The sequence below is a fragment of the Aptenodytes forsteri genome, unplaced genomic scaffold (genome assembly GCF_000699145.1).
Source record: "Aptenodytes forsteri isolate BGI_AS27 unplaced genomic scaffold, ASM69914v1 Scaffold193, whole genome shotgun sequence".
Classification (NCBI taxonomy): domain Eukaryota; kingdom Metazoa; phylum Chordata; class Aves; order Sphenisciformes; family Spheniscidae; genus Aptenodytes; species Aptenodytes forsteri.
Window position 1 is genome coordinate 3399247 of NW_008795405.1, and position 14037 is coordinate 3413283.

Consider the following 14037-nt stretch of genomic DNA (forward strand, 5'->3'; position numbering starts at 1 on the left):
AACCACTCTTTCAGTAAAGAAATTTTTCCTCATGTCCAATCTAAACCTCCCCTGCCGCAACTTGAGGCCATTTCCTCTCGTCCTATCGCTTGTTACTTGGGAGAAGAGACCGACACCCACCTCGCTACAACCTCCTTTCAGGTAGTTGTAGAGAGCGATGAGGTCTCCCCTCAGCCTCCTTTTCTCCGGGCTAAACAACCCCAGTTCCCTATCTTCACTTCTTTATGCTTGCTCACCTGGGATCCTTCTTTCCTTTAATTTTTCCCTTATCATTTTGCCTTAGGAGAAGGGAAGAAGTGCTAGTGGATTAGACAAGGGTAGTAATAAGACTATGCAAGACTTGCCTTGCTGCATAAGACCCCTGTGCAAGCCAGGAGATGTCTGCAGACTGGTTCCACTTTCAGCCCAGGTAAATGCTGAAGCATCAAAACAGTGTGCCAAACTCAGATCTCTCCTGGAGCACAACCACAACACTGGGCCGGGAAGGGCTTGGAGGAGACCATATCCCTACACTCAATGTTTGACATCCAGCAGCAGCTGTCAATGGCAGGAGCAGCCGCAGAAACAGTTGTTGGAGAGGTGTGCTCCTGCTGTTGAGAAGTGAGGACAGGGCGTTAGGAGGGGATGAAGAGTTCTCTCTGCCACCTAATTACGTGTGTTGCCTACAGTTGGGATTCAGGCAGGGAACAGGTGACATGGCAGCATCTGAGCTACAAAGACGGAGGCAGCAGGGGAAGGACAGATTTTTGTTGCATTTGTTCTAGCACTGCTTGGAGGCAAGAGGAAGAGTGAGGGGAAAAAATGGGTTGTGGACAAGGACACACTATCTCCTACAAATTGCCAGTCCTATGGGGAGCAAAAGAGATGCCACTTTGTCACCAGCATTGTGATGAGGATTTGATGGAGCAATGTCAGTGTGAAGAACAGAAGAGAGGTCTCCTATATGGTGGAACAAACCCCTTGCTTTAAAAGGACCTGTGGCATGTTTTCAGCTGTCTGGGCTGAAAAGGGGCTTACACGCGTGCAGCATTCAGCTGGGTTTAGAATGGCTGCAGATTATTTGCGGTAGTGTGGCTAAAATCTTCCTGACCCGCTGTCAGAGACACCTAACAATCAGCACTTTTGCAAAGTCAGGTTTCATTATAGCAAGGAGAACAAGCCGACAAACTCAAACCAGTCATTACAAGATTGGTGCTGTTCTCTGACAGTCTTTCCAGGAGCTGGCTATAATTGACAAAAGGTCAGGCTAACATCTGACTTTAATCTTACAGGAATGCTGTCTGAAAAGCCAAGGGGGAAAAGGCCAGCGTATATGAAAGTGTGCTGACTGGAGTGGCAGAAAGCTGTACCTAAGCTTGCTCTCAGCTACTGGGACAAAGTAAGACAACGCCAGATCAATTCTCTCTGATCTAGGAAAGATGGGACATGCTGTGCAACAACTGGGAGTGAGAAGGGTGTTAGATCTTGGTGCTTGTCCCATATTCAGTGTATGTTTGTTCCCTTTTCTCTGCCTGCCTTGGCTGTGAGGACTGACACTTTTTCTTCATCCTTGGAAGAAAGTATTTCCGAACATTTTTTTGTTACTGCTACTGCTAAGAATTTCTTGATGCTTCACTCAGGCTTACTTTTGTTCAGTTCCATCCCATGATTCCTAGCTCCACAATCTGAAGATTCGTCTGAGGAGCCATTCCCTTATGAACCAGCAAGTCTTTCCAAAATTTAAATTCTGTCTGAAAACAAAGCTAACTCCGAAGCTTCAGCAACAACCAACACCTCTGCCTGGACTGATTGTTTTTAAGCAAGAACAGTGCTTTGAAAGATGAGTCTCCTTTCCAGGCTGTGTGCTCTCCTTTGGCTCCTCCATCATTTCAAAATCAATAGCTGTCTCTGATTGCCCCCCTCCCCTCCAGACCCTGCTCTTTGCTACCTCATTTTGGTTTTAATTTGCCACAGCAAAATTGCAGTCATTTTTCCCCCATCCTAATTAAGAAACCTATCCATTAAGGAGAAAGAAAACAAAAACAAAACCTTCTTATCTAAGCCCTTAGCACAGAACAGAGACAGAAATGATTGGTGAGATGATCACCTCTAGAAAGCCAAGGCCTTTATTGATTCTTCTGGCCTTCCTCAGTAAATACAGAATGAGTTTTAAATTCACCTAGAAGGAAGCTAAAAGCTAATAGTGCTGACTTCCCAACGTCAGAGAAGAAAGAGACAGTTTGTCTTCTAGACTGACTCACTTTTTACTCTCTGCACATAGTTTCAACAAGAATATTTGGAGAACGTTTCGTTGTACCTCATAGAATCATTTAGGTTGGAAAAGACCTTTAAGATCATCGAGTCCAACCATAAACCTAACACTGCCAAGTCTACCACTAAACCATGTCCCTAAGCACCACACCTACACCTAAGTGTGAGTGCCACCTCACCTTACTTCTATTTCAGTTTCCCCACATTTTGGTATAACTTGGCCTTGCTCATGACCTTCCAGGGGGTAATGGTCCTGACCTACCTTTTGGAAGAGCTTTGAGATCATGAAACAGATTAGAATAGCTGTATTGTGGGCAAGTGGCCTCCTTCAGCCCAGCAGCCAGCAGCACTGAGCACTTGAGTTAAGGAAATAAGCAGTGAGGGACGGTGAAGGAGGGCACAACCTCAGTGCTAAGATGTGGGATTACAGACACAGAAAGGGAAAGGCTACACAGAGAAGCTCAGGGGAGACTCCACTACGCATGGGGATTTTGTGGAAGAGGACATGCAACAGCACCATAGGAAAAGGTCAGAGACAGAATAGTCCCTACAGACTTGGGAAAAACGAGACGGGAAGTGCCTCCACAAGGTTAAAACTTTCACTGTCCAGAGGAATAAACACCTCCTCTCTTCTGCAGAGAGGGTAAGCTAGCGCAGGCTTTCCCAGACTTTCTCCCCGGTGTAGTGGAAGTGGTAGATACCTTCCGTGATGCCTATCTGAATAAAGCCCTAGCTGCGAATAAAAATCAGATTTGGCTTCCCTGCTGTACTCCAGACACTTATTTACCATCTTGGAGAGATAAGCATTTAGCTGATTAACCTGTTCAGAGTCTCTGTGCATAGTCAGCTCCTCCTAAGAGGGGCCATGCACCTAAAATAGCAGGAACCGGATGGGGATGATGATCACTGGGCTAAAATTGATATTCCAGATTGTTCCTCTCTTGACCGGGACCCCAAGAGCAAAACCCCTCAGAGCAGGACCTGCTATAAAAGTCCAGACAAGACTGCATTAAGAGCAGTCTTGCATTAAGGAGCCTTTTGAGCCTGGCTTCCTAAGGGAATAAGGCTTATGTTCTCATGGTTTGTGCATGTGTTAAACTCTGTGTGTCCTCACATTCCTGTCCAGTAACTTGGAAACCTGTCGGTCTATTTCAATTAGATTTGATAGATGGCATAAATTTCACAGCTAATTAAGTTCCTGCAGGTTTAGCAGGTAGCCAGTTAGAGGAGAGGGACCCTATAAATACCCTGATTCAGGAAGAGGGTGCACCGTGCATGTATTAAACACTGGAGAGATCACATGGGAAAAATCCCTTATAAATGCTTAGCTGGAAGAAAAGCTTCAGTGAGAGCTCACCATTTTTCAGGAACATAAATCCATAGGGAACCATGGTACATTCATTCTGCACCTCATAAAACTACTGCTTTTGTTTTATTGTGATGTAGATGGGAGGAAAAAAATTATTAAATTTAGGAAACTGTAAAAAAACCCCACAGCCCAAGGTCCAGTGGATTTAAGTGGATCTGGTGGATCTAGCGGGTTTAGGAACTAGGATTCAGTAGTCCATTTGTTGTTGGCATCCTGTTCGTAACAGAAACCAGCACTAGCAGAGAGAGTGGTGGACCACCTGAAATAGGAAAAGGTGCTGAAGAGGGCTAGCGAGGAAAGTCAGGGGCCCAGGGCACATGATCTATGGGGAAATGTTGTGAGTCCTGGGGTCCTTTCATGTGGCACAGAGACTGTAGACTTCAATTATTTGAAGGAGAATTACAATGACAGTGGAACCAAACTCTTGGTAGTAACAGATGGTAAGAAAAAGGCAGAAGGAATGGTTACAAGTTGTATTTTGGGAAACTCAGGCATGACATAAGGCAAAATTTCTTCATAAGGTGAGTAGAGCAGCACTGGCACAGGTTACCAAAAGAAATGGTAGTACCATAGTCTCCATCATGGAAGGCTTCTAAGTCTCACGTGGGTAGCCCGTTGGCAACAGCGCTATTCCTAGGGGGAGGTTGGACTAGACACCTCCAGAGGTCCCTTCAACCACCATTTCTGTGGTCCTTTGACTGTGGATATCAGAAGATGATGCAAGGAAACAGCTTCTATGAACTAAGCTGTAACTTGCACAGTGGCAACTTTTATCTCACCTCAACTTTACCAGAGCATATGTGAACATATTCTTAGTCAGTGTTCAATTCTTTGTATAGAAAAATGGTTTTATTAAGGTATTTGTGATTATCATTTGCTAAATACAAATAGCGGAACTTATTTTGTACTGTGCTAAACTTGTGTCAGCCCCATCTTGTGCCTCTTGTACCACATCTATAGCGTTATGCTACAGATTGTTTTCAACCAGCTTTGGTTATTAGGATTTAGAGAGGCATCAGCAGACTGTGGATGACTGTCACTGGTTTTCTCTCAAAGTCTCTTCTTGCATAGAGATTATCCAAAAAAGGCCTTTTATGTATAGGTCTTTTGAGGCCTCCAGCAACTTATTTTTCTGGCTCATTAATTTCTGCAGTCCATGTACTTCTGTTAACTTTTTGAGGTAATGTGTTCAGACCCAGGCAAGTTTTATGATTTCATCAGAACTAAAGTATGCTTAGAGCACACTGGATTATAGCTCAATTAATTTTGCATCCCAATTAAGTGGAAGACAGTCTTGCCACCGACAAGTCTTTTTTCCGTGCTAAATCTATCCTGCTTCAGGTGTGATGCAGAGAATGAGAATGACCTACATGAATAGATGATGACAGATCCAAACTCGTCTGCACTCCATGAGATGCAAGCTGGCTTCAACCTGGACCTGTAGCCATGGCAGTGAGATACTGTACTGCTATCTGGGTATTCCCTACCTACTAGCTTCTTCCCTAGCTACTAGCTTCTCCCTACCCACTAGCTCAGCAGAGCATGTAGCATAAATAAGAGGAGCTTAGGTGCACCTTACTACTACCTGTAGAAATATCTGATGTGGCACAGTGAGGAAAAAATGTCAACAAGCTCTCAAAGAAAGGAAAAATACAAGATCAGAATCAGGCAGCAGGCACAGCTCTAGGGACCGCTTTGCCCGTAAGTTACTGCCTGGTTGGCGTGCAGAGGGCATGCAGTAAATCTGTCTTCAGCACTAGCCAGCAGTCTGGTTTGTAACATTGAACTTCTCTAGCACAGTACTCTCAAGAGGACTGAAAATTCTAAGTTTGTACAGGCAGTTTCCTCTTCTGCTTCCAGTGTTCATCCCACTGTGCTTTGATTCTGATTTAACTGGAGATTTTATTTTCCCTTTACTCTCGATTATAAAAAAAAAAAAATCAGTAATTGTTTAAACTCTCTTGAACAATTAGCTTTATCTATAGATCACATAATGAACAGAGTACATGTGGTAAACAGCATGCTTCATTTCCAGGTGACCTTGAATTAAACACATTATTATCTTCCTGTAATCAACTCATTACATTAATTTTCTTGCAGAATTGGTCCAGATGACCTCTTCTTTCCCTCCCCTCAGCTGTGCACAGCAGGACATCCTAGAAGACTGCTGCCTATGCCATTGATGCAATTTTGTGCTTGTGGCCCTTGGGCAGTACTTCTCCTTTAGAGGAATTAAAAGCTACAGAGATGATCTCAGCGTGCTCCTATATGAACACAAGCAAATATCTGTGGTACCTATAGATACAAAAATTTGATCAGTGCTATGAAAAATCCTGTTGTGTCATCACAAACCTAAACAAATGAGGTGCAACGTCGCAGCCTGGGAGCTGTGTAGAGTAGGTCAACGGTTCCCAACCATTCTGTCCTAGAAGGAAAATTAGCAGAGTGTATCACTGGATGCAGCCCTATTCCCCGCCTTCTTCCCAGGGCTGTTGCTGCCTCTTCAAAATCATGTTCTGGAAGCACAGTTTGCAGAGCCCACAGACGTCCTGTGGTTTGCTCATTTGTACTCCACTCTTCCGTGGTCACAGAACCAATGCTCCTGCTAGGCTGGCAGTTCAGGAAATTCTCCCTTCTTACAGTTGTTTCTCTTTGTACACGGAAGACTTTTTTTTTTCCTGGGTCATTTCCCGTATGCCCATTTCTGGGTCATGGACTTTTCATTTTCTGGGTGTCTGATACAGAATTAGATCAGGGCTGTCTCTCACTCACAACGGCATTAGATAACAAGCTTGACTGCAAGTCAGTAACTCAGCAAATTCTCAACTCGGTCACATCTAAACATAAGCCTTCAATGGACTGGATACTTCCCATGACCAATTGCTATCAGTAGTTTGCAGCATTAACTACAATTTCAAACTGCTGAGGATAAGCAGTATGGTTTCTTGTCCTTGAATCACAGGAACAATTGAATCCTGGAATAAATGATTGCTTGTCACTTGTTACATATTTGTAGGGAACTGAAGACATAAGAAATGAGAACCATGGACTTAAACCTCAGCCTGCGACATGAAGAAACCAGCTCCAGTTCATGACCATCTAGTTCCATGACTCTGTCTTCTCCCGTCTTCAGTGCTGAGTGAGTTGGCAGATTTTTGCTTCCCTCTCAAGGGTGAAGAACAGTCAATCTGCCTTCTCACTGTCAGGAAAACAAATATTCCTCTCCCCTTCCCCACCTTCAAGTGCCACTAAGGAAGCTTTGCTGTTTTCTGAGACTTACTCAGTCAACTTTCCTTTCTGGTCATGTTGTAAGCTCTCTGCGTAATAGTATTCACTCTCCCAGGGCTCAGCTGTAAATACACCAGGCGTAGGATACAGAAAGGACACATTTCTGGCATAGAATAAGATATTAAAACCCACATCTGATTATTTTAGACATTAAATTACTGGAGCTCTTTGCAGTACTATATAAGGAATTAATTGTGTGCACACACACACTCACCTGCTATGAAATAAGCGGACCAGACACACTTTCCCCATGAGGAAAAGCTGCCACAGACATATTAAATTGCAATTTGATACCGCAGGCAACACCTCTCTGAAACGGCCCAACAAACCCTGAACTGCCCATAAGCAAAGTAGCTCCTCCACCGGAGCTGGCAGATGGCAGAGGGAGTAGATCCAGAAGAAGCCTAGAGGGAACAGCACAAGGGATGCGGGAGCGTTAACAATACACTGAAATAACTAACAGGGAGAAAAAGAAAAGAAGAAAAAAGCCAGCCCAAACCTGATAGAGATCTTTAATTTAAAAACCGAGGAAGTTTATTCATTGGGAAAGTGCAACAAAATACCCCAGGGATAGTGCATTCCACTCTAACAATTAAAATTGCATTAAAAAGCAGATAGGAAGGTCTTGAGTCTTAAAGAGAACTGGCACAAAAGCTAGTACTTTTCTTTGTTTCAATATATTTACCTTTGGGTGACAGAGATAGTCACCAATTAATTTTTTAGGTACTTCATTTACAACTTCATTGCTTCTACTTGCAAGTCATTCTGTTCCTTAAAGATGCTAGCTTGGGACTGGAGGACCATAATCTGCAGGCACTTAAGAGGGGGCAGTTTTGAAAGAATGGGGATGCAGGGCTCAGTCACGTACTTACTGTTGGGAGGAGACCCAGCTGGGAGCTACTAGATATTCTAAGTAGATATTGCCCCCACTTGTTTCTCTCTAAAATCTGAGGTATGCAAAAAATGTCCAGTTCCACTCATAAGCGCAGCTTCTGCTGCAGCTGAGGGGGTGCAAGCGGGCAAAAGGAGAGCACAGGACTACAGCAAGCTTACAGCAGGTGTTGCTCGAGGGAGCTGCTAGTTTCTGACCACTGAAGCAATTTTTGCTGTAGAGGTAATTCTCTTGGAAATGCTGCAGGTAGGTCTCACACCCATAGCAGCCCATTCTCATTCATACTTGTTACTGCACTTCAGCTGAGCTTTACAGGCCCAATAGGATTCTTTAACACATAGCAATTATGTATCTTTTGCCAGCACTTTCTGCCCAATGATATCAAAATACTTTATGAGCATCACTGAACCAAGCTTAAAATTCTCTGACATACAGATATTTCAAAGGGAACAGAGTACAGTAAACGTCTGCAACAAAATGGCAATAGAGCTCATCTCCTGAGTCCCAGTCCTGAACTTCGCCTTTTCCTTTTAAATTCTTTTTCTCCCCCAACCTTTTTCTTACAGCATGAAGGACTACATTTATTCTGCAGAAGTTTATTAATCCCAATACAGACAAGTGACTTCTAGTAGATTACATTAGTTCCCAATTCCATATGGAGGTTGCCTGTCCAGTCCACGTCAGCATGATCTCCCGCTCTCAGCTGTCTGTATTTGGCTTATGTCTCTTGGCTCTGCTGTTCTCCTGATGGTGACTGTCTTCAGAGGGTGCTTGGCCCTTTCCGTTTGTCCCAGATTCCTCTGGAAATTTCTGACCCTCAGCCAACACCTGCCGAATAGTCATATTTATGCGGGAAGACTGCAAGTACTTGGCACAGACCTGCCAATCCTCATCAGAGCTGTGCTCAATGACTGAGCCAACAGGAAGGTCTGAAGAAAGTGCTTGGTCCAGGCACGAAGGCAAAGCTGTCCCTTCAGGGTTGGGGAGGACCCTGGGGACGGCATGGTGCAGCAGACGGCTGAAGCCAGACATCACCATGATATCTCCACTGTGCATAAACATTGCTGTTGGGGCCTCCTCCCGCTTCAGGCCCCCAAGCAAAAATATCGAGGACTGCCCAAAACTAGAGATGGTTTGAGGATGGAGAGAGAAGAGAAAACAAATTCAGATAGAGAACAATTATATGTACAGTAAGAAAATACTAGCAGCTAAATCCCTTTATATAAAAAAAAAAAACCAAACAAGAAATCCAGATGGGCTCCTAGGAACAACTTTACAATGAGAACATGGAAAACAGACTAAGAGGCCTGGTTCAAGGTAGGCGTAGTGTGAACAGCTGCCCTGCCAGGTTTGAAGCTCTGCTGAGGTATTTCATCCTTGCCTGCTAGTACCCAGTTGCCACTCTGCTGCTTTAGGACAGAACTGTGCTCTGTGCAAAGAGCTCTTCCACTCCAGGCGCCACATCCATGCTATTCAAGCAGCCTTCAAAGAAGAACCTATGCCCTTGAGCAACAGCTTCCTACTATTCAGATCTTCAGAGAGTGAAGATTATATACCCAATTAGCAAACTACATCATACCGACTTCCTATAACCATATGCAACCGTAGAAAAAAAGCCACCAATCCTTCCACAACACGCCAGTGCTTTCCTTGACTCACCTGAATGATAAAAGGGGCCGAGAATGGTCTAGTTCAGACTCATCCACATGAATTCCCAGTGAAGAATCAAAATGGTAGTAGTTCAAGATACCTGCTTGGGCTTGGAAACCCCGGAACCCGCAGGCTGCGGCCACTTGTTCTGACAGGAATGCAAGGTCTGAGGGGAAAGGAGTGTGGTGATTTGCTGAGTATTTCTGGAGGAAGGAGAGCAGGAAAAAAAAAAAACAAACCACACCCAGAACATCAGAGCAGCAAATACAACTGGAAACAAACATTGAATGAGAACTCAGAAGTCTGGCTGATAATCATGGAGAAGGACATCATATTTGCCTGGGAAATGACTACAACAGACAGAACCACAGCAAGTTTACCTCTTATCGTTTAATTCTGGGCCTATGCTGAGTCTGTCAGAGATTCAATTAATCGTGGAGTTAATCATTATATCCGGATGGCAAACTTGGAAGTCAGTAAGATTAGTACCTAAGGTTAGTACCAACATCCTGAGGATCTGCTTGGTCACTACCTAAAGCTGCCAATAAAAAGACAGTTCTGTATCTCATCAACAGAGCTCTGAAACAAACATCTTTGTTCCTTCTTTGAAGAATAAGACAAACAGGAATCAATTGCAAACCTACTTTTTCTCTCTCCCATGAGTGATTCTGAGAGGACCGGAAGGGAATAACCAAGTTTTTATTAAGGCCACCCAATAACAGGCTGACCTGGTAAATATAAGGCTGCAAGCAGATTTGGTTAAGTATCTGCAGTATACTGATAAGACTGTATATTCACTCTTCCATCCTTTCTCAGCCTCCATCTGACTCAGTCTTATGAAAAAGTTCATTTTGGTCAGGAGCCCCAAAATAGCTGTTGGTGAGACTGTACTATACTGGTTCAGACTCTTAAGTTCAAAGTCACATCAGCAGCAGTCTCTTCCTGCTCTTGCTCACTCCTCCAAAGAGGAGTAGTTTCTCAGAAGTAGCTGTCTTTAAGCACGCAAGGTCATTCTCACCTTACGTAGTTAACGATGCTTTTGTGACCGTCCCTTTCGGTACACTAAAAATGCTCACCCTGAAACAGAGTCACAGGTCTAGAGCTGAGTATATGCTACCAAAGGAAAGAATGCAGCAATGGACTTTTGCTGTTAAATCCTTCACAGTAAACTAAAACAGATTAAAATGTTCTTACAAACGTGGTTTGTTACAGCCGTTCAAGACTGTCTTGTAGAATCATAAGCATTTTATTCCATGATACCCTCCTCTGTCTGCCATTCTGAGTGCTTACAGCTAAGAAAAATGGAGAAGAATTTAATTTCAATACCTTAGTATCCCAATTATAATGGTAACCAAGGGTCACCCAGCGCAGCTTCTCCAATAAGCTTCTGGGCTCCCGTTTACTGGAACCTTTCCTTCTGCAAAGATAAAATGGAAAGAAATAGGATATGTCTTAATTTCTGAGGGGTCTTCTGGTAGCGCAGCATACAGTAATGAGATTCACTCATCCATATGACAGACTATTAAAACCATTAATGCTAAACTTTTATTTTCAGTGCCATTATTTTTTTCCTCCAAAGACCTTGAAAATTCAATTAATGCAATTTGTGTAAGCTATAGCGCCTACTGCCAACTGCTGTCATTGCTTGAAAGCATGCATTTTCAACGTGGTACATAACGGGTTATCAGATGGAGACAACACAATGAACTGGTGCAGATTTACAAGTCAGAATTAAGCATGTACTATTTGAGCACCTGAAAGTGAAAGAACAGAATCTGTGAAGATCTAAAAGCTGCAAACACAAGGAAAAAATATTCTAGGCAATTAATGGAAAATGACGAGAAAGGAAGATGCTTCGCCTGACAATGAAGCGTATCAAGCTACATAATACTGCAAAGGACCGTTAGTTCTACTGCTTGGTACTTTTACAAGAAGTCCTTAGGACGGACTGACTCAGTGTTCAATAAGAAGCAAGACTGTTCTAGCTCTGACCATACACTTCTTGTAATGTCAAGAAGTCCAGAGTGCAGGTGTCTCCTATCCAGACTCTTATGCAGGACAAAAAACTGTTCTTCTCAAGTGACAACCCTAATGCAGAGGGACTCAGTGGTCTGAAGCCACACGCCAATTTACCATTCTTACTTGAAGGTGGTGAAGGCAGGAAGAGACCTCAGGGATGGGCTTTTACTATGGCCTATGGAAAAGTCCTTAAAAAGTTACAGAGTATTACTATAGTAAATCAGATAGAAACATGCTAGTGACAAATACAAGAAGGTACACATCTATCTTCTAGTCCACTTATTCCAGCCATTTCAGCTTCTTTTCTCAAGCTAAGTCATGTGTTATGGTAAAGAAAGAAAGAAAAGTGAAATGTACTCAGAACATGATGATAAACAGTAGCACCAGATGGTTGGCTCTCATTTATAGCCTCATTAGTTCAGTAAAACATGCTCTCTTTTACAAAACAGGATTCATATTTGTGCTGCCATGGTCAAGTCTCAGCCAAGCATCTGCAGTTAATGTGCATTTCTACCTGGATACACAGCTTGTTTCTGCCCTTCACCTATACCGTACTGATGCTCTTAAGATAAACCAGGAACAGGAGTAAAAGGCCAGTTTCTTCACCTTCAGTAATTTTTCATAGCTCACTGATTATTGAAAGTCATCTTTCCAGTTTCCATCTTGGTCGTAGGGTAACAGCAACTGCAATTACCATAATGCAGTGTCCTGGTTTCGGCTGGGATAGAGTTAATTTCCTTCCTAGTAGCTGGTACAGTGCTGTGTTTTGGGTTTAGGATGAGAAAAATGTTGATAACACACCGATGTTTTAGTTGTTGCTAAGCAGTGCTTACACTAGTCAAGGACTTTTCAGCTTCTCATGCCCTGCCAGCGAGAAGCTGGGAGGGGGCACAGCCAGGACAGCTGACCCAAACTGGCCAAAGGGATATTCCATACTGTATGACGTCATGCTCAGTACATAAACTGGGGGGAGTTGGCAGGGGGGCGGTGACCGCTGCTCAAGAACTGGCTGGGCATCGGTGGGCGGGTGGTGAGCAATTGCATTGTGCATCACTTATTTTGTATATTCTATTATTATTGTTATTATTATTATTTTCCCTTCCTTTTCTGTCCTATTAAACTGTCTTTATCTCAACCCACAAATTTTACTTTTTTTTTTTAACCTGATTCTCTCCCCCATCCCACTGCGGGGGGAGTGAGTGAATGGCTGTGTGGCATTCAGCTGCCTGCCGGGTTAAACCACAACAAGTATACAGGTTTAGAGTCTCTTAGAAAGTCTTAAAAAGCATATGACAATACCTTTAGTGCATAAAGCTGCTGACAGAAACTCCTGTCAGTGAAGTTTTATCCCGTACCATCACCTGCTTTCTATCCACGCAGCCCAGACCTTCTTTGGGGCTGTTGTAGCATCCCTTGCAGGACAGCGAGAGGAAGAGAGTTGCACCTTCTCGCCAGGTTCACCAGCTCCTCAGCCACCCCCGCAGGGCTTCTGCTCCAGCCCCGTTTCTGCTCAGAGCTACAGATGCAGTCCATCTGCAGCTCCTCCACTGACATGGACCAGAGTGCAAAGGAAAGCAAACGTGCCCACAGTTTCCTTGCTAATGTAGAAGCCTTGCATTTCGTTTTTCTACATTCTTGAAGCAACCCAAAACCCACACAAGGCACAGTAACGTTGCTGTGACCCAGCACTCACTTCTCCCACATGTGCTGATATGAAGACCATTACACCAGCAAACACTTTAAGAAGTGATTTTTTCCCCCAGTAAATTCCAACTTTGAATTTCAAAATCTGCCATTAACAGACAAAAAACTGGGACAAATCCCTTTCCTGGACACACAAACACATACTCACAGTTTCACATGACTTATGAGTGGCCTGAAGAGCTTGCCTGCACCCTGCCCACAAGTCACTATCTGGTTGTGCGATGAGACTTCAGTTTGATACGCACAGCCCCACAACAAGGATCCATGGTTGCAAAACACCTGTATAATTTATATTCTAACCCATGTTACCATGCATGTCCCTGCCAGCACATCAGGTGTCTGCTGAGGGTAACCCTGGTACACACCAAACCAATACAAGAGTAAAACTCTAGGAGAAATATAAATTGAAAATGCAAAACCAAACTAGGCATTAGGGATTATTATGATTTGAAATTACTGACACATTCATAGAGGATACCGAACCTAAAGAATGAGGTGGGGAGATCCTGCAGGCATAGTATCATGCAACAGCATTCTCATCATCCAACTTCTGACACCAAACTTAAATGGAAAAGTTACTCTTCCTAGGCTCTCTCAACAGAGAAGAACATGGCAAGGAATCAGCTTTTCCAAGAGTGCTCAAGAGCTAAAGCCTGGGGAAGGCGGCCCCCTGAAGTGGCTACTGACCTGCATTAGGAGTCTGACAGGTATAGGTAGCTCTTCTCACACACTCAGCAAGCAACCCAGGCTTGAGCAGACTGAAGTGGATGCTTGAATACACTTGAACACTTGAATACACAGTGCTGTAAGTAACAAAAATTCAACTGCTTGCTGCAGCTGCCCCTGCTACTGGAACAACAACTTC

At 43.7% G+C, this 14037-nt stretch overlaps 1 protein-coding gene across 1 annotated transcript in view; it reads right to left on the reverse strand.

Annotated features, from left to right (window-relative positions):
* Window positions 1-7199: 7199 nt before the first annotated feature.
* The window catches only part of ALKBH1 (alkB homolog 1, histone H2A dioxygenase), a 19479-nt gene continuing 12641 nt past the window's right edge, over window positions 7200-14037 (reverse strand). Inside the window, exons 4-6 of the mRNA XM_009280934.2 lie at window positions 10776-10866; window positions 9459-9652; window positions 7200-8922 (exon numbers count right to left, since the gene is read on the reverse strand). Of these exons, the coding sequence (XP_009279209.1) occupies window positions 8499-8922; window positions 9459-9652; window positions 10776-10866 (709 nt within the window). The 3' untranslated portion in view covers window positions 7200-8498. The remainder of the gene's footprint in view (window positions 8923-9458; window positions 9653-10775; window positions 10867-14037) is intronic.